The sequence below is a fragment of the Mustela nivalis genome (assembly GCF_964662115.1).
Source record: "Mustela nivalis genome assembly, chromosome: 17".
Taxonomy (NCBI): Eukaryota; Metazoa; Chordata; class Mammalia; order Carnivora; family Mustelidae; genus Mustela; species Mustela nivalis.
In genome coordinates, this window is record NC_139036.1 from 10423791 (window position 1) to 10443306 (window position 19516).

General features: G+C 40.6%; 1 protein-coding gene and 1 long non-coding RNA gene across 18 annotated transcripts in view; one reads left to right on the top strand and one right to left on the bottom strand.

Moving 5' to 3' along the window:
- LOC309851020 (uncharacterized protein) overlaps positions 1 to 10057 on the bottom strand; it is a 44078-nt gene extending 34021 nt beyond the window's left edge. For 2 of the 14 annotated variants that reach the window (XM_082705743.1, XM_082705750.1), the window contains exons 1-4: positions 9971 to 10053; positions 7055 to 7264; positions 5424 to 5512; positions 2232 to 2297 (exon numbers count right to left, since the gene is read on the bottom strand). Coding sequence is in view for 4 of the 14 variants with exons in the window: in XM_082705746.1 (XP_082561872.1) it covers positions 2232 to 2297; positions 5424 to 5510 (153 nt within the window). In the remaining 10 variants the exon portion in view is untranslated. Of the gene's footprint in view, positions 1 to 2231; positions 2298 to 5423; positions 5513 to 7054; positions 7265 to 9970 lie in introns of all 14 variants that reach the window. The other 12 variants (XM_082705742.1, XM_082705752.1, XM_082705753.1 and 9 more) reach the window with 9 other exon arrangements.
- A 227-nt stretch (positions 10058 to 10284) lies between these two features.
- LOC309851051 overlaps positions 10285 to 19516 on the top strand; it is a 12086-nt gene continuing 2854 nt past the window's right edge. Inside the window, exons 1-4 of one of the 4 annotated variants that reach the window (XR_014304598.1) lie at positions 10285 to 10409; positions 11250 to 11362; positions 15423 to 15523; positions 19308 to 19510. This is a non-coding gene — a long non-coding RNA (uncharacterized lncRNA). Of the gene's footprint in view, positions 10410 to 11249; positions 11363 to 14536; positions 14879 to 15422; positions 15524 to 16797; positions 17001 to 19307; positions 19511 to 19516 lie in introns of those variants that run through there. The other 3 variants (XR_014304599.1, XR_014304597.1, XR_014304600.1) reach the window with 3 other exon arrangements.

A 19516-nucleotide genomic window follows, 5' to 3' on the forward strand; every position in this document is an offset into this window, starting at 1 on the left:
TTTCTGGATCTGTCTCCTCAGGCAAGGGAAATAAAAGCAAAAGCAAACAACTGGGACCATATCAAACTTAAAAGCTTTTGCACAGCAGAAGAAATCACCAACACAAAAATGGAAGAAGGTATTTGCAAACGATATATCTGATAAGGAGTTAAGATCCAAACTATAAAAAATGCATACAACTCAGCAAAACACCAAGTAACCCAATTAATATTGGGCAGGGGACCTGAACAGATATTTTATCAAAGAGGACATACATATAGATGGCCAACAGACACATGAAAGGATGCTTAACATCATTAATTACCAAAGAAATTCAAATCAAAACCATGATGAGAGGGCGCCTGGGTGGCTCAGTGGGTTAAGCCGCTGCCTTCGGCTCAGGTCATGATCTCAGGGTCCTGGGATCGAGTCCCGCATCGGGCTCTCTGCTCGGCAGGGAGCCTGCTTTCTCCTCTCTCTCTCTCTGCCTGCCTCTCTGCCTACTTGTAATCTCTCTCTGTCAAATAAATAAATAAAATCTTTAAAAAAAAAAAAAAAAAAAACCATGATGAGAAAATACAGCTGTCAGAATGGCTAAAATAAAAAAGACAAGAAATAACAAGGATTCACAGGGTGTAGAGAAAAGGGGCCACTTGGGCATTGTGGGTGGGGATGCAAGCAGGTGCAGTAGCTATGGAAAAAAGTATGGAGGTTCCTCAAAAAATTAAAAATAGAATGACCATATATGATCCAGTAATTCCACTGCTACTTACCCGAAGAAAATGAAAACACTAATTCAAAAAGACATGTGCACCCTTATGATTATTGTAGCATTATTTCCAATAGCTAAGATACAGAAGGAATCCAAGTGTCTACCAAAAGATAAATGGATAAAGATGTGAGATATATATACACAATTCAGCCATAAAAAGGAAAAAAATGTTGTCACTTGTCGTAACATCGATGGACCTAGAGGGTATTATAATAAGTGAAATAAATCAAAGACAAACACCATATGACTACACTTACATATGAAATCTAAAAAAAAACAAAACAAAATGAACAAACAAAAACCAGAAACAAGCTCCAAAATATAGAGAACAAACCAGTGGTTCCTAGGAGGGGAGGGTAAAGAGTGAAAAAGGTGAAGGGGATTATGAGGTACAAACTTCCAGTTATAAAATAAATAAGTCACAGAGAAGAAAAGTACAGTATAGAGAGTACAGGTAATAATACTGTCACAACTTTTTACGGTAACAGATGGTAACTACAGCTACTGCGGTGAGCACTGTGTAATGTATAGAGTTGTCCGATCACTAGGCTAGACAACTGAAACTAATAAACTTTGTACATCAACTAGACTTCCAACAAAAAATTTAAAAAAAATTTAAACCCCACAATTCTAAAATCAAAAGAAGCCAAAGATTAATGTAAGTCATTAATCAGAGATCAGCTGCTTGACAAAGCTGGTTCAAAGTGGATACAAAAACAGGTACTGACGGCAGAAAAAAGAATGCCAAAATAAGACATGTCTAATATGACACTGAAAGGGTATACATTAATTTTTTTATTTATTTCTTATTTCTAAGTTTTAGATAATTTATCTTACATAATTCATAAATTTCTGACTTCGTTATTTTTTGAAAAAGTCGGGTGGATTCTGTACTCACATAAGAAAGCAAGCACATGATAATGAAAGAAAAAATCTAAACTAATTTAAACACATCTTAAGAATGTTTCCACTCACATTGATGCATTCTTGTTTTCATACTTTTTCTTAATTTTTATTTATTTATTTGAGAGAGACAGAGTGTGAGAGACAGCAGGGGAGAGGGCAGAGGGAGAAGGAGAAACAGACTCCTAGCTGAGCAGGGAGCCAGATTCCAGGCTCGATCCCAACACCCTGGGATCGTGACCAGGGAAAAGGCAGACGCTTAACTGACTGATCCACCCAGGTGCCCATTCTTGGTATCTTTAATGACATTGAGTCTCACAATGCAAATCGAGAATCAGAGAATGTCATAAAGGATACTTCATCAATTAGCAATGACAATGTGACCATCTGCCACATTAGGGCTGCCACCACTGACAGAAATGAAATCTGCCAAATGGATGGGACCAGCCCTGGGGTTACCACACCTATCAAGCAAGATGGTGTTCACTGTAAACTTGCAAGGAACTAGGAACATTAAGAACCAGGGGCAGTAAAGGAGACCCTTCTCCATCCCCTTACATATATGTTAAGTTATTACCTTTACCAGCTCTGGCTCTTCTGGCTGAAGGTGAGGATCATTATCTGCCTGGGAATCTTCAGGATTCTGAGGGGATACAGGATAAGATCTTTCAGTGACAGGCTGCCTATGACCAATAGCAGAGCCTCAACAAGCAACATCCGTCCACGGTGGATATGGCATATACAGGATAACCTCTTTTGTTGCTTTATTTAGGGCTGAAATTAATGTCCTGGAGTAACATCCAACTATAATTTTCTGTGACCTTGTTTAAGACAAGGACAAACATAAGACTCAGACAGATATAGGGGTGCCTGGGTGCTCAGTGGGTTAAGCCTCTGCCGTTGGCTCGGGTCATGATCTTGGGGTCCTGGGATGGAGCCCCACATCAGGCTCTCTGCTCCGTGGGGAGCCTGCTTCCCCCTCTCTCTCTGCCTGCCTCTCTGCCTACTTGTGACCTTTGTCTGTCAAATAAATAAATAAAAGCTTAAAAAAAAAAAGGACTGAGACAGATATAACTGCATAGTTTCTAAAGCAGGCTTCCAACAAAGAACCTACCACAACAAAAATAAATTTACAAAAAGAGGCCTTCAGATGCTACACAATTTTCCCTTTAGATGTAGGGTTGAAATGTATTTCTCAGAAACAATCTCTCTCACTCAAGAAAAGTACTCAATACCTGCCAACACTACATATTTTTCACAGCTGAAAACCATTACAGTGTTGTGGAGGGGTCCAAGGGACCATCTCATTCAGGAAATATTTCAGGGACTTCTCACTATATTGTTTTCTTCCAAACCTTATAAACTGTATCCCCATGAGGGCCTGATTTTATAGATGAAATGATCTTTTATTGTATCTTTCCATTAGCACTTCACAATTTTAGGTTTTATGTGTGTCATTTTAAAAACTATGGGTAATATAACTATCTAAAGTCCACTGAGAAAAAAATGTTATCTTTCTCCCCTCCCAAGTTCTTATCTAAAAAATGTGAACCTCAACATCTGGTAATTAGGGATGGGTTTGACCACGTCAATAATAGACATATGCTTTGGATCTACTGATCAAATGCAATATTATGCTTTTTATTTATCTTTTCTCTTTTTCAAAAAAAAGGATCCATGTGGAGGTCCTGAACGCAGAACCTGAACCCAAGACCCTAAGATCAAGATGTGAGCTGAGATCAAGAGTCAAACACTTGAGGCACCTGAGTGGCTCAGTTGGTTAAGTGTATGCCTTCAGCTCAGGTCGGCATCCCAGAGTCCGGGGATCCCACCCTGCATCAGGCTCCCTGCTCAGTTGGAAGCCGGCTTCCCCCTCTCCCTCTGACTGCTGCTTCCCCTGCTTGTGCTTTCTCCCTCTCTCTGTCAAATAAATAAATAAAATCTTACATAAAAAAATAATCAGACGGGCGCGTGGGTGGCTCAGTGGGTTAAAGCTCTGCCTTTGGCTCAGGTCATGATCCTAGGGTCCTGGGATCGAGCCCCACATCACATCGGGCTCTCTGCTCAGCAGGAAGCCTGCTTCCTCCTCTCTCTCTGCCTGCCTCTCAGCCTACTTGTGATCTCTGTCTGTCAAATAAATAAATAAAATCCTAAGAAAAAAATCAGATGTTCAACCAACTAAAGCACCCAGGTGCCCCTCACTTACATTTCAAGGTATGTTTTAAGGACTATTTTCACTGTACATCCCAACAACAAAGAATAAAAGATCACAACTACAGGTTACTGCGGATTATTACTAGAACAAATTATATTTGTTGGTATCATCTTTCTTCGGGATCTCCTATTTCAGAAAGTCATGCTAAAATATAGCTTTTATCACATTAACACCTATCTCAAACACATTCACACACACATACATACATACACTTAAATGTCTTCAGGGAAACATTGAAAGACTCAGCTTTAATATCTAACTCCCAGGCTTCTTTTTCATAACTTTCCCACTGGAATCACTAGCTCACTGCACTGTTCTCTGACGCAGAGCCTTGCCCTTGAACTCCCTTCTCACCTAAAGTACCTTCACAAACACTTCAAGACAATTTAAATCATTGAATCATTGTCTGGATACCACCTTAAGTCTCATTGCCCTCATGAGCTTTATCATAGACCAATTTTGCCCATACTCATGTCCCATTTCTTTTCTTTCTTTCTTTTTTTTTTTTTAAAGATTTTATTTATTTATTTATCTGTAAGAGAGAGAGGGAGAGAGAGAGAGCACAGCAGGCAGAGGGGGAGAAAGAAGCAGACTCCTATGCAGGACTCAATCCCAGGACCCTGGGAACACGACCTGAGCCAAAGGCACCAGCCTAACTGACTGTGCCATCCATGGGGTCCCCATTTCTTTTCTCTTATAGCAATCCTTTCTTCAGCATATGGCTAAGCAACTACCATTCACCTAAATAAATTATGGAACTATTTCTTTTGTATGCCTTACTCAATGAGACTATAGTTCCCTATAGCCAAGCACTGTGTCTTAAACATTTTCTCTCTCTCCATGTCATCTATTAAGCTCGATCACTTCTTAATGGGTAGAAAAGAGGAGATCACTGAGAGTGGTGGACACAAGGGAAATGGTCCCTCTTAATTAAGAGGGTATATGGGTGTGTCTGTGTGTGTACATTTTTTTCCAAAATTTCCTACACAAAATTTCCAATTTAAAATATTCCATTCTTTGGGGCACTTGGGTGGCTCAGTGGGTTAAAGCCTCTGCCTTCAGCTCAGGTCATGATCTCAGGGTCCTGGCATTGAGCCTCGCATCGGGCTCTCTGCTCAGCAGGGAGCCTGCTTTCTCCTCTCTCTTTGCCTGCCTCTCTGCCTACTTGTGGTTTCTGTCTGTCAATTAAATAAATAAAATCTTTAAAAACATAAAATAAAATAAAATATTCCATTCTTCTATCCCATAAATATCTGAAATTTCCTGGGAACTATACAAACTGAACATCAAAAGTAAATTTCCTAGGCTCTCTATCAAAACTAGCAAAAGTATTTTTGGAAAGCTCATGTACCTTGATAATTGGTTCAATATGTATAATGAATCTTTTTATAGAGTCCAAGCTTTACTATGATGAACCCAATTTCCATGGGTGAAACAATTTGATTCAGTTACCAGAAGGGATGTGGGTAAGGTAGAGAAGTCACAGACTTCAACAAAAACCGACATGCTCTCAACCCACAAGGCAGGTCAGGACCTGAAAAAATCCCAACTTACCAGAGGTCCAACTGAAAAAAACACGGCAGCCATAATCTCTTCCTCTGTGTTCCCCTCTCTGGCAAGAGTGGAGTCCTGCAGGGGCATACCTGAGAAAGAGAAATAAGCCATGAAAACCCATGCTGCCTTGGAAATCATAGACTTACCCAGCTGGAACCCTGACATTACAAGAAAGCAATGACTTCCCTAAAGAACACAAGATTAACCCTCCAAAATCAGTGAGAAAAAATTATCCTTGATCCTGGAGATCTTGTCATTTTAATGCCATTAAATGTAGTCATGGCTAGGAGGCCAGACATTGTACAAGGTTCTTTTAATTTGAACTTCACATCAGTCCAATGGGAATTGTATTGCCATTCCACTGATCAGGAAAATGAAGCTTAGAGAATACTATTTATCCAAGGCAATGCATAACCCCAAATCAGTCTAATTCCAATGCTCAACTTTTCCATTAAATCAGCTTGCTACGTGATGTGGATGAAAACAATATAATCTTTCTTTGCCACAATCACCTATTCATCTAAAAATGAAACATTCGAGGGGCGCCTGGATGGCTCGGTGGGTTAAAGCCTCTGCCTTCGGCTCAGGTCATGATCTCAGGGTCCTGGGATCAAGCCCCACATTGGGCTCTCTGCTCTGCGGGAAGCCTGCTTCCTCCTCTCTCTCTGCCTGCCTCTCTGCCTACTTGTGGTCTCTCTCTGTCAAATAAATAAATTAAAAAATAATAATAATAAAAAAAAAAATAAAAATGAAACATTCGGGGCGCCTGGGTGGCTCAGTGGGTTAAGCCTCTGCCTTCAGCTCAGGTCATGATCTCGGGGTCCTGAGGTCGAGCCCCGCATCAGGCTCTCTGCTCAGCAGGGAGCCTGCTTCTCTACTCCGCCTGCTTGTGATCTCTGTCAAATAAATAAGTAAAATCTTTAAAAAAAAATTAAAATAAATAAAAATGAAACATTCTAAGAATCTCTTCTTCCTTTCATGTGATGATTAATTTGCTAACATTTTCAGAGAATAGATAATATAATACCCTCAGAGGAATATTATTCAGCCATTAAAAAAGAAGGAAATCTTGCCATTTGTGAAAAACGTGGATGGACCATGAGAGCATTATGCTAGGTGAAACAAGTCAGACAGATGTAGACAACTATCACCTCGCTGCTATGTGGCATCTAAAATAAAAAACAAAACAACCGCCTATTGCAAACTTGAACTCACAGATACAGAGAACAGATTGCCAGAGATGATTGCCAGAGGCAGCGGTGAGCAGTGGACGAGATGGGCAAAGGTGGTCCAAAAGCTATAAACTCCGAGTTACAAAATAAGTCAGTCCTGGCGATGTAATGTACAGAATGGTGACTATAGTTAATAATATTGTATTATATATTTTAAGTTAATAAGGGTAAATCCTAAAAATTATCATCACAAGAAAAAAAACCTGTAATTATGTGTGATGATGGATATTGACTCGATTTGTAATGATCACTTTGTTATCTATATCTATAATGATTATTTTATATACCTGAAACTAATAATATTTATGTCAATTACATTTCAATTAAAAAATGAAGTACTAAGTATCTCTGTAGATGAAAAAAAGAAAGCAAGCTCTCATTATAAACACACATACATACACTAAAATAAATCATCATGCCAGGGGGTGGGGAGGTGGGGGGCACATGGGTGGCTCAGTTGGTTAAGTGTCCAACTCTTGATTTTGGCTCAGGTCATGATCTCAGGATCATGGGATTGAGTCCCATGTGGGGCTCCATGCTCAGTGTGGATTCTGCTTGATTCTCTCTCTTCCTCTTCTGTCCCTCCGCCCGCTCTCATATGCTCTCTCTCTAGAATAAAATAAATAAAACCTGAATATATGACGTTCTCTAACCATGATGTAGTAGAATTACGAATTTAAGTTTGGAGAGGGGGGAACCCAATCACTAGGAAATTAAAATAGATCCTCCTGAGTACTTACACTTATTAAGTCAAAGAGAGAACTTTAACTGCCAGTGAAACAGAAAATGAGAGAATTATAGGTTAAAAACTCATGGGTTGCCAAAACTTTCGAAAGATAAAATCTATATCCCTAAATACATGCAACTGACATTTTTAAAAATAAAAATATTAAACATTCAACTATATAAGAGAAATAATTAACAAGCAAACCATAAAGAAAAAATAATAAAGAAACTAGTAAGAAAACAAAACAGTTGACAAAGGCAGGAGCTGATTCTCCAAATAATGAAATACATATGCCACTGGCCAAAGAACAAAAATACCAGTAAATCAAAAATAGAAACAAGAAAGGGGCTATAACATATAAATCATATTAAAACCATATGCCAATAAAAATAAAATTTCCCAAAGAACAATTTTTGCTTAAAAAATTTGTAAGACTGACTCAAACGGCAGGAAACTTATGTAGGCCAAAGTAGCAGATACTGCTAATTGCCTTCCAACATCCAGTCTCCCCTTTTATACCGACAAAGGCTTGAAATCTCAGCTGGACACAAGGCCACCCAGGTAGAGACATTTCCCAGCCACCACACAGGCAGGTGTGCCCATGTGACTAAATTATAGCAAATGGGATTTAAACAAGAGAGCTGACGTCACATATTTAAAAGGAAGCTGCAAGGCCTCCAGTTCCTCATTTCCCCTTCCAAAGGCCTGGAACAAAACGGGCCTCTGCCATAGGAAAGACAACACATTCAGGAGGTGCCAAAGCGAAAAGCTGAATGGAAACTGGGTTTCCAGAAAACCTAATGGATGAGAGCTGCCTACCCCTATCACTTTGGGCCACCTAACAGCTCAGACTTCTGCATCAGAAAGAAATGGGTTTTCTTGTTCAAATCACACAGACTCTGTTAAAGCTGAGAAATTAATTTCCTAGTTAGTAGAATGAGTGGCCCTGAAAGAAAAATGGCAAGTTCTCAGGTAAGCAGGGGAGAGTAAGGTTTTCGTTAAATCAACAAAACATGTGGGGGGGAGGGGCCTGGGTGGCTCATTGGGCTCGGGTCATGATCTCAGGGTCCTGGGATCCAGTCCCGCATCAGACTCTCTGCTCAGCAGGGAGCCTGCTTCTCCACCACCCCTCCACCACCACCCGCCTCTCTGCCTACTTGTGATCTCTGTCAAATAAGTAAATCTTTAAAAAATAATAATAATAATAACCTGAAGAGTGCGTGGGTGGGTGGCTCAGTGGGTTGAGCATCTGCTTTCAGCTCTGGTGGAGATCCTGGATCCTGGAATCAATCCCTAAACTGGGCTCCCCGATCAGCCCAGAGACCGCTTCTCTCTGTCCTTCTGCCCCTCCCCCATCTGTGCTCTCAAATAAATAAAATCTTAAAAAAAAAAAAAGAATGACATGTGTCATCATTGCTTTTTAAATTTGTAAGGATTAATAAACTCCCCCTGGGCAATATGCCATACAGATAATGCTAGCTAAATCTGGTTAATACCAAACTGTGCCATAAACATCTTTTAAAGTTTTATCATCAGAATAAGCAATGCTACCTAAAATTCAATAAATTCAGCCTGATCTCAGTTATGTAAAAGTAATGCACAGAGACAAAGACAGCATGTGAATCAGCCAAAACTCCACTGTGACCTGAGCGTTGGGCCCGAGGTGTCTACCTTCCTTCAGTTTTTCTTCACTTTCCACGTTGACAGTAAGGAGGAGTCTGGTGTAGGTTCTAACTTAACTTCGGTTTGGCTACAGTGGAGACTCGCCCACAAGCAAACCACCCGGGGTCAAGGCGAATCATCTGAGCAGTGGCTCCTTTCACCTCCGACAGGACACAGAAGATACCCAGGCCGATACTTCATTCAGCAGTCATAATTTCCCAGATGTTTTCTCTGGATATTGCGACTTCACCCAAGCCCTGTCTACCCAAGCACTGCGGAAGCATCAGGGACGTGAGAAATTTCTCTCGCTGTGGCTCCCAAGCCAGCTTTGTTATTTTAAAATAACGACGGGGACCCTATTCTCCGTGAGAACTTCAGCGCCTGGGACCAGTGCAGCATTTCCCAGCCGAAGCAATGATGCCATTACCGCGTCAGGGAGAGACAAGGGACTTAAAAGTGATGATGTGAAGTGCCATAAAACGAGGCAGGGGAAAACTGCCCCGGGCACAGAAGGACAGGAGTTCGTCCGCCTATCAGGTCACCAGGTGTGAAACCGGTCCGTCCCCGCCGCTTCAGGAAGACTCCTTCCTCCCCGGTCGCCCGCTTCCCCAAGGAGCACATCTGGCGTCCCCCTCCTCCCTCCGTCAAAGGCGCGGGACTGGGAAGTGAAGGCCAGCCCTGGTCGAACCACGCAAGCCGGGGCCCCGCGCCCGAGCCGAGGACACCGACGGCTCCCGAGCCAGGCCAGCCGGAGACCGAGCGGAAAGCCAGGCAGGAGGCCCAGCCCCAGTCGCCTCTCAGGTGGGCGTGTCGGCTCAGGGACAGGGACTCCGGAGGGACCGGCCACGCCCCGGACGCCGCCGGGAGCCAAGCGCCGAGGGAGGGGCAGCGGAGAACCGGGGCCTGGCGCCGGGGGCAATGAGTACCTGGCTGCCGAACTGAGGACAACTGCGGGCACTCACAGAGCCGGACGAGACCGCTTCCATCAATGGCGCCGGCTTGGCGGGGCCGGCCACCAGGCAAGCCAGTGCGCCTGCGCAGTCGGGCTGCCGAACTACAGCGCCCGGAATCCTCAGCGCGGAGCGTTTTTGGTTTTGGTTTTTTGTGGGGTTTTTTGGCCCCCCATTTTTCTTCTTTTTCTTCTTCTACTTTTTTTGTCTGGCTTAAGAGGAAATTGGATGTGTTTATCGACAGTTTGGGTGACTTAAAAAAATCTATTCAAATTGAACAAACTTGTATTGAGAGGCTATAACTATGTGTCAAGCATTAGCACGAAAGAGGCAAAAGATGACACCACCTCTTGTCAATTATAGAAGATACAGGCCTTTTGCAAATTAGCTGAAACTTCGGATGCCAGTAGAGTTGGTAAGTGCGTGTGCGCACTTTTGCTTGTCTTTCTTGTATGAAAAATTATGCTTTCATTATAATTTCTGGGGTTTTTATCTAGAACTTTCTCAGCTCATCCAAATTTAAAAATAATTTTTATATTAATTTATAGTAATATTTTTATCTTATTATTCATATCGGGCTTTATATTATTATATATTATATATGATAAAGCATGCATTTCTTTGCCTCAGTTCCATGGTTTAACGCCCAAAGGCCTTATTTTCCATAGTGAAACAGGCTCCATAAAGTCTCTAGGGCATCTTCCCTCAGTGAAACCATTTCCTCCCTAACCCAGACCTACTATATGTGCCTTGGATTGTATGCTGCTGTGACTGTGTATGGGGCCCACACAGGGTGAGCATATGGGGAGCATATGACATATGGGGATCTGCAGGGAAATAGCTCAGTGAAGCTGAACGCTGTAGAACTGGGTTCTTCGGATCTCAAAAAGCCAGTGGATAACTTTGGAGAAAATATGACATGTGACACTTGAACTATGAAATGAAAAATTTTAAGTGGGAAATCAAACTATTGGAGATAACAAGTATATCTGAAATGGAAAAAAAAAAACAGAAGATTAAGAGCTAATTAGACACTGCAAAAGGAAAGAATCATGAATTCAAAGGCACAGAAATAGAAACTGTCCAAAATGAAACACCAGGAAGAAAAATAGAGCATCAGTGAGTTATGGAACAACATGAAGTAGCCTGTGTGTAATTAGAATGGTAGAAGGAGGGGAGAGAGATAGGGTGTAGAAAAATACTTGAAGAAATGACTAAATACTGTCAAAATTTGATGAAAATTATAAATCCACAGATCCAAGAAGCTCAGTGAAATTCAGAGAAAACACATGAAGAAAATCACACCAAGGCACAGCATAATCAAATTGCTACAAACCAGTAATAAAGGAAAATCTTAGAAAAACAAAAGTAAGTATTTACTGGATTCAAAGATAATTACTTTTCATCAAGGGGGGGAAAAAAGCAAAAAGCAAGCCAGAGGACAATGGAGTGCTTTTAAAGTACCGAAAGGGGGTCCACCTGGATGGCTCAGTGGGTTAAACCTCTGCCTTCAGCTCAGGTCATGGTGTCAGGGTCCTGGGATCGAGCCCTGCATTGGGCTCTCTGCTCAGTGGAGAGCCTGCTTCCCCCTCTCTCTGCCTGCTTCCCTGCCTACTTGTGACCTCTCTCTGTGTCAAATAAATAAATAAAATATTTAAAAATAAATAAATAAATAAAGTACCAAAAGGGGGGGAAAACCTGTCAACCCAGAAATTTATACCCATCAAATTATTCTCATAAATGAAGGTAAACTGATAGTGAGATGAGATGGAATAGGAACACTTCTCTCTGTATCCATTAATTACAGCTAAAAACCCTTGATACTCTATATAAAACAAATTAAGAAGACTCTGAAAGTTGGACAGGAGGCAGACCAGCTAGGGATCTTACAACCTGGGGAAAGACACAGTGGTAGGTTTTCTACATTTTTGTTTTGCATCCTGTATCCTGAGCTGGGTGCTGGAGAAGCTGGCAATCCAGTATTCCAGTGGGTGCAGATACCAAAAAAGAAAGAAAGAAAGAAAGAAAGAAAGAAAGAAAGAAAGAAAGAAAGAAAGAAAAAAAAAGAGAAAAAGCTCCAAGGAAAGCTTGTCGCTCTCTGGCTAATGGACCAAGAAAAGAGCAGCCTAGAGTGGCAAAAATCCTTTAAGAAAATAACCACTCTGCTTCAGCCAAACACCACAGAAAAAACTGTGGTCCTACTTCATCCCCAACAACAAAGACTGAAATGGGGTGCTCTTCTTTCCTTGCAGGGATAGTGTCAGAGCAGGCAGTATGGGCAGCTGCAACCTTCATTCCCACCCAGCTAGTAGTATTGAGCCTCCCTACACACAATGTCAGTGACAGCTACATGGAAGTGGTAAGAGATGCCTCTCTCCTCCTAGACAAGGTGTCATTAATGGTGATGAGCCTGAAATTAGTGAGGAGCCTGAAATTCTACCCCTGACCAGCAGGAACAAGAAATAACCCTCCTCAGAGCTGTTAATAGAAGCTGAGTTTCTTGGACTCGAATTCCCACCATAGTGGTGAACATCCTTCTCCCACCAGAGTGGTGTCAGGGGAGGCCTGCTAAAACGCAGATTTAACCAAAATTTGGTCTCTAAATTTGACCTAAGACAAAATTCTTCATATGCAAGATGATAAGAAAATGCCAACTGCAGTCTAAGACAGATCATAATCAAATTCTTGAGAACTAAAGATGAAGAATCCTGGAAGCAACAAGAAATAAAGGACATTGTACAAGTAACGGAAAAACAATTCAAATGACAGTAGACTTCTCATCAGAAACCGTGGGGGTCAAAAGGAGATGAAACAACATTTTTCAAGAAAGAAAGTAATTGTAAACCCAGAATCTGAATTTAGTCAGTGACAATGAAGCAAACATTCTTCCCATCATGTTTCTACCCTTGTACTGCAATTTAAAGGTACATGGAAACAAGAAAATACATTGTTTGATATAACATGCTAAGATTCTTCCTGAAGATGAGCCAAAAACTATTTGATGACAACAGTCAATAATTTAAAGAATAGAAACTGTAAGAGAAGCTAGAAGTGAAAGAATAAGAAGCAGTGTGGGTTAAAAATAGATGATCTAGGAGAAAAGTAAAGTTCTCCAGCATGTAGTATATAGTTAAGCATGTGCCTTCTGGCTGCAATGGTGACAGATGGTCTTTATTTCAAGTTGTTCAGATGCTAAGATAGTTCATGAAAGAGGTTTGCCAAGCACAGAAGGGTCAGAAGCATTTTCCTCTCTTGAACCCTGGATGTCAGAGCTGGTTCAGAATATGCATAGCTGAGAAAACCTTGGGTGCTCACTGCAGACATGCTGAGCTGGTTTCCCAGATGAGCATTAGCTTTTCATGGTGGAATGTGTTAGGTAGTGGGGATGCCTTTTTTTATGGATACTTGGGTGCCTAGGTGGCTCAGTGGGTTAAAGCCTCTGCCTTCGGCTCAGGTCGTGATCCCAGGGTCCTGGGATCGAGCTCTGCATCGGGCTCTCTGTTTAGCAGGGAGCCTGCTCCCTCCTCTCTCTCTCTCTGCCTGCCTCTCTGCCTACTTGTGGTCTCTGTCTGTCAAATAAATAAAATCTTTTTTTTAAAAAAGAAATGAAAATACATACTTCTTTTTGCCATAAAAATCAGTTACACTTGAAAATCAAAGTTTTCTCTCTCCCAGTTTCATAGGAATTGCAAATTTCTGCATTACCTCAAGATTCGGTATTCAAACAATAGCAAATTGCCAGATTTCATTTTTATAAATATTTCACCGCATATGTGATGGTGTCATCACAAGAATAGAATATTCTTTTTTTTTTTTTTAAGATTTTATTTATTTATTTGACAGGCAGAGATTACAAGTAGGCTGAGAGGCAGGCAGAGAAAGAGGAGGAAGCAGGCTCCCTGCTGAGCAGAGAGCCCGATGTGGGGCTCGATCCCAGGACCCTGGGATCATGACCTGAGCTGAAGGCAGAGGCTTTAACCTACTGAGCCACCCAGGTGCCCCAAGAATAGAATATTCTTAAGTAAGAATATTTCACATAATCAGATCTACGGAAAAGCAACTTGGTCATCATCTTCATGTTCTCCCAAAATGAAAGTTTTGACAACTTAAAATAGATGGTTCTATGATATCAGTACTTTTCAAAGGCACAGTTTAAAAGGTACTACACATTTAAGACTTTACAACTCTGGAAATTATTCCCAAGTGTTACAAGCATTTAAAAAAAAAAAATCATAGCAATTGTTCTTTGCTTTTGTGTTCTAAAGAGCTTGGAAAAATTAACTTGGTAATCCTTAGCCATTGTTCTTTTCTAGAATTTTCCTTACATTTGTTAATGACGTACATGTGTATATACCATGTCCAAATTCTTTTATGCATATCCAAATCCTTGTTTCCAACTCTTTTGTATAGCACCAGGATTTCAGGAGTAAGAGAGTAGGAGAAATTTATTTTAAAAAGATCTTTCTTTAAAAAAAAAAATGGGGGGGTCTTTCTGTACTTTAAAATTAGAACTAAAAATTGTTTTTATATTTTTATTTGCAGAATTTCTTTCTTACTCAGCCTCACTGTTGCTGTTGAACTTAAATGAACTGGACTCTTGAACATAATAAATATAGTATCTAAGAATTCCATATTTTCATGGACGGTTAGAATGAGATCATTTTAAGTTACATTAGTTTTGGGCCCAAAGCAAACTGCAGCTGCCTTTAGGCATAATGTAGCCAAAAAAATCCTGTGTGTTGGCCATGGCTAGGATGTTCAGTCATTGACTTGGATCTAAGAGCTTAAAGGAGGCAATACTGAGATGATTTTAAATGAGTCTTTTTTTTTAAAGTGCACACATTATAAACATTTCATAAGTGAAATACAAGTTTTCATCTTGAATGTGCCTATATATTTCATACATTTATTCGCATGTATTGAGCTTTTTTGTTCTAGATGGAAGAGTAAGAGAACCCTTTAAACTTAGTGCTTTGTCTAGTCTATCTTCCTCAGGATGGACATTATTTTAACTTATTTATTTTTGCTTGAAAGTTATCTGAGATGTCACTGTTTTTTTTGTTTTGTTTTGTTTTTTGTTTTTTGGGGTTTATTTGAGAAAGAGAGAACATGAGTGGGGGAAGGGCAGAGGGAGAAGGAAGAAGAAACACCTGAATGCGGAGCCACTGGACAATCCCAGGACCCTGAAATCATGACCTGAGCCTAAGGCAGACACATAAGCCACCTGAGCCACCCAGGCACCCCTTACTTATTCAAAAGATGTCTCAAGATAATAGATTCTTGGGGGTAAAAAAACCTTCTGAAGAGTGATGTTAAAATGAAAATATTGGAGAAAGCCCCAAGATAACAATCAGATGTACATTTTAAAAGTACATGGCCAAGAATGAATTAGATGGCTCCTAATTCTTTTTTTCCCCTCTCTATTAAGGGCATAAACTGGAGAATACAAAAAGACTTTTAAAGATCCCTTGTATGTATTTGATATGCATTCTCTGCAGATGAAGTCTGACCACTGAAGAAATCCAAAGGGTAAGAAATGAGGTGTCTAATGGCTGATATGTATGAGAGGAGTGGTTGCACGAGTGCCTTGCATTTGCAGAGTTCCTTAAGGCAAAGTGTCCATACCATGAACATGCAAGAGATGGCAATGGGGTCATCTCTGAGATGAGAGGTAGAGTACATGGGCTTTTAGCAGAAGCAGCTGAAGTTACTACCAGCTTCCTAAGAACTGAGGAAGGTATAATTGCTTAGTGCTCAGATGCATGAGCACATACTAGAATTCCAGAAACATGAGAAGATTCCAGAAAGATGGGAAGTTGCTTAAGAACCCGTGGAGGGGCCCCTGGGTGGCTCAGTCATTAAGCATCTGGCTTCTGCTCAGGTCTTGTCCTGGGAACAAGTCTGTGTCCAGGCTCTGTGCTGAGCAGGGAGTCTGCTTCTCCGTCTCCCACTCTCTGCTTGTGTTCCCTCTCTTGTTGCTCTGTCTCTATTAAAACACACACACACACACACACACACACACACACAACAAACCCATGGAAGTGTTGAGTCACTTTTACACCTCTACAAAGTCCAAAAAGTATAAGACCAGGCTACAACAGCACCAGCCAAGGGCTTTTCTTAATTATATGGAACCAGCCATTTTCATTTCTAAGTTTTGACTACATTTTACAAATACAATCACAAAATCTCTTTTTCCCAAAATGTTATGGGGCTCCTTTTCCCCAAATTGTGATGGACAGGATTCCAGATGACTCTATTGCCATCCCTCTCACATGTGACCCTCATTTGGTTCATATTCATGTGATGTGATGCAGACTTTGCCTGAATTTTCAGCCAAATGAAAAACCAGCCATTTATGAAATTTCAACTGAAAGTGACACATAAAAATAAAGTTGCTCCCTCCTCCTTCTCTTGATTTCTGTTTAACACCCTGGTTACACTTCACACCACAAAGGGGAAATATATCTATGATGTAATGTTATGGAAACATCTGCATAGTGAGATTTTTTTTTAAGTTCATTTACTCTTTTTTAGTAACCATTACACCCAATGTGGGGCTCAAACTCTTGACCCCAAGATCAAGAGTCACAGGCTCTTCTGAGAGAGCCAGGAACCCCCTCATCTGTGTAATAAGATAAAAACTACAAAATAGGTACATAAAAATAAATCCTAGAATAAACATGTGATACTACTTATTTCTGGGTGGCAAGATTTAGGTTGTTTACTTAACATTTTTCTCTGTTTTTACCCTTATTACAATGTTATTTTTACAATACAACATATGGCTATTTTATTTTTAGGAAAGACTTGAGGGGTGCCTGGGTGGCTCAGTTGTTAGGAGTCTTCCTTCAGCTCAGGTCATGATTCCAGGGTCCTGGCATCAAGCCCCACATGTGGCCCCCTCCTTGGAGTGGGGGCTGGTTCTCCCTCTCCCACTCCCCCTGCTTGTGCTCCCTCTCTTGCTGTCTCTGTAAAATAAATAAATAAAATCTTTTAAAAAAAAGACTTGAAATAAATAAGCAAAATTTATGAAATGATTATTAGGATGGTTGGGTTATAGGGAATGTTTTCTTTTTTCTATACTTCCTTAGTATCTAGCAATATAATTACATAGGTTTTATAAGATAAAAATAATTTTTAAAATTTTGCATATCTTTCTGTGCTAGATTATACATGTTACTGATTTTCTACCAAAGTTTTTATTTTACTAATTAACATAATTCTTTCAGAGACTGATGAACTAGGGACTTTTGTTTTCTCAATTTTGAAGTTGAATACTTACTTCCACAATTCACTCTCCTCCGTTTGTTGTGCTATACAATTGATTTCCAAGATGGTTTCCAAGGTATTCAGTGAAAACTGAAAGAATGATATTTGGAAAAAAAATCCATGTCAATTATGGTTCATTTATTAACTCTAAATTTTCTAGTAAGCCACAAAACTTGATATATAATTAATTTCCCATATTTGTTATAGTTATAAGTTTTCACTCTCCAGAATTTTTTTGATGAATAGGAGTTGTAAATAATTGCTGAAGATTTTCCGTCCTGTATTCATTAAACATATAAAATATATTTCAGCATGCATTCTGACATTATATGGCCTCTTGTATACTGTTTGCTATGTTCTCTGATGTACGCTAAGGCACGAGCTACATCTGAAAGCTTGTCCACATTCACTTATGAAGTTTTTCTCTATTATGTACTTTGTAATGTACAGTAAAGTCAGAATTACTCCTGATGGTGTTCCCACATTCCTTCCATGCATAGGGCTTCTCCCTGATATGAGCTCTCCAAAGAAGGATGAGTCGTGATACACTGGTAAAACGTTCCGGATATTCCTTCTCTCTAGTATGTGTTCTCAGATGCACAGCAAGGTTAAGAACCTTTATTGAAGGCCTTTCTAAATTCATCACATTTATGGGGTGTCTCCCCAGTTTGAATTCTCTGATGTTCTACACCATGTATCATCTGGCTGAATGCACTTTCCATAGTCATTACACGTCAGTGGTTTCTCTCCTGTATGTACTCTTTTTTTATTTTTTAAGATTTTATTTATTTATTTATTTATTTATTTGATAGAGATCACAAGGAGGCAGAGAGGCAGGCAGAGAGAGAGAGGAAGGGAAGCAGGCTCCCTGCTGAGCAGAGAGCCCAATGCAGGGCTTGATCCCAGGACCCTGAGATCATGACCTAGCTGAGAGAAGAAGCTTAACCCACTGAGCCACCCAGGACCCCCTCCTGTATGTATTCTTTGATGGGCATTGAGGCCTGCATTACTGGGTGAAGACCTTTTCACATTGATTACATTTGAAAGGTTTCTTTTTTTTTTTTTTAAGATTTTATTTATTCATTTGACAGAGAGAGAGATCACAAGTAGGCAGAGAGGCAGGCAGAGAGAGGGGGAAGCAGGCGCCCTGCTGAGCAGACAGCCCGGTGCGGCGCTTGATCCCAGGACCCGGAGATCATGACCTGAGCAGAAGACAGAGGCTTTAACCCACTGAGCCACCCAGGTGCCCCACATTTGAAAGGTTTCTCACCAGTAGGAGAGAATTTATGCAGACTGAGCTGTGACATGGTAGCAAAAATTTCCTACATTCATTAATGTTTTTTCTTCATCGTGGGTCTTTTGATGTACAATTACTCCTCAAAGATTTCCCACACTAGGTACATTGAGATGGTTTGAATCCAATGCGAATTTTCTCACGTTCTGTGAGACTTACCATTTGAATGAATACTTCCTCACATTCAGCACATTGGTACGGTTTCTCCACAGTACGGATTCTGTGGTGAACAATTAGGTGTGATTTTAGCCTGAATGGTTCCTTGCATTCATTACTCCCATAAGGTTTCTCGCTTGTATGAATTCACTGATGAACAGGAAGAGATGAGGAACACGAGGAGGCCTTTCCATATTCACTGCACGTGTACAGTTTGTCTCTCATGAATTCTTTTTTTTTAATATTTTATTTGTTTATTTGACAGTTAGAGAGAGAGTACAAGTACGCAGAGTGGCAGGGAGATAGGGAGAGAGAGAAGCAGGCTCTCTGCTGAGAGCCTGATGCGGGGCTTGATCCCAGGACCCTGGAATCATGACCCGAGCCAAAGGCAGCCGCTTAACCAACTGAGCCACCCAGGCGCCCCTCTCATGAATTCTTTGATGTACAGTAAGGCTTGATTTATTTCTGAAGTTTCTCCCACATTCATTACATATATACATGTAAAGCCACATATATGGCCACGTAATTCTCTGATGTGCCCTGAGGTTTTGTATACAACTAGATGATTTTCCACATTCACTACATTCATAGGGTTTCTCTCCAGTGTGGATTCTCTGACATATGGCAAAATCTGGGAAACTCCTGAATACCTTCCCACATTCATTGCATTTACGTGGCCTTTCTTCAGAATGGATCCTCATGTACAGTAAGGTATAAGTTATTGCTGAAAGCTTTCCCACAATTGCCACATCTGTAGGGCTTCTTTACAGTGTGATTTTCTTGATGTCTGGTGAGTTTTG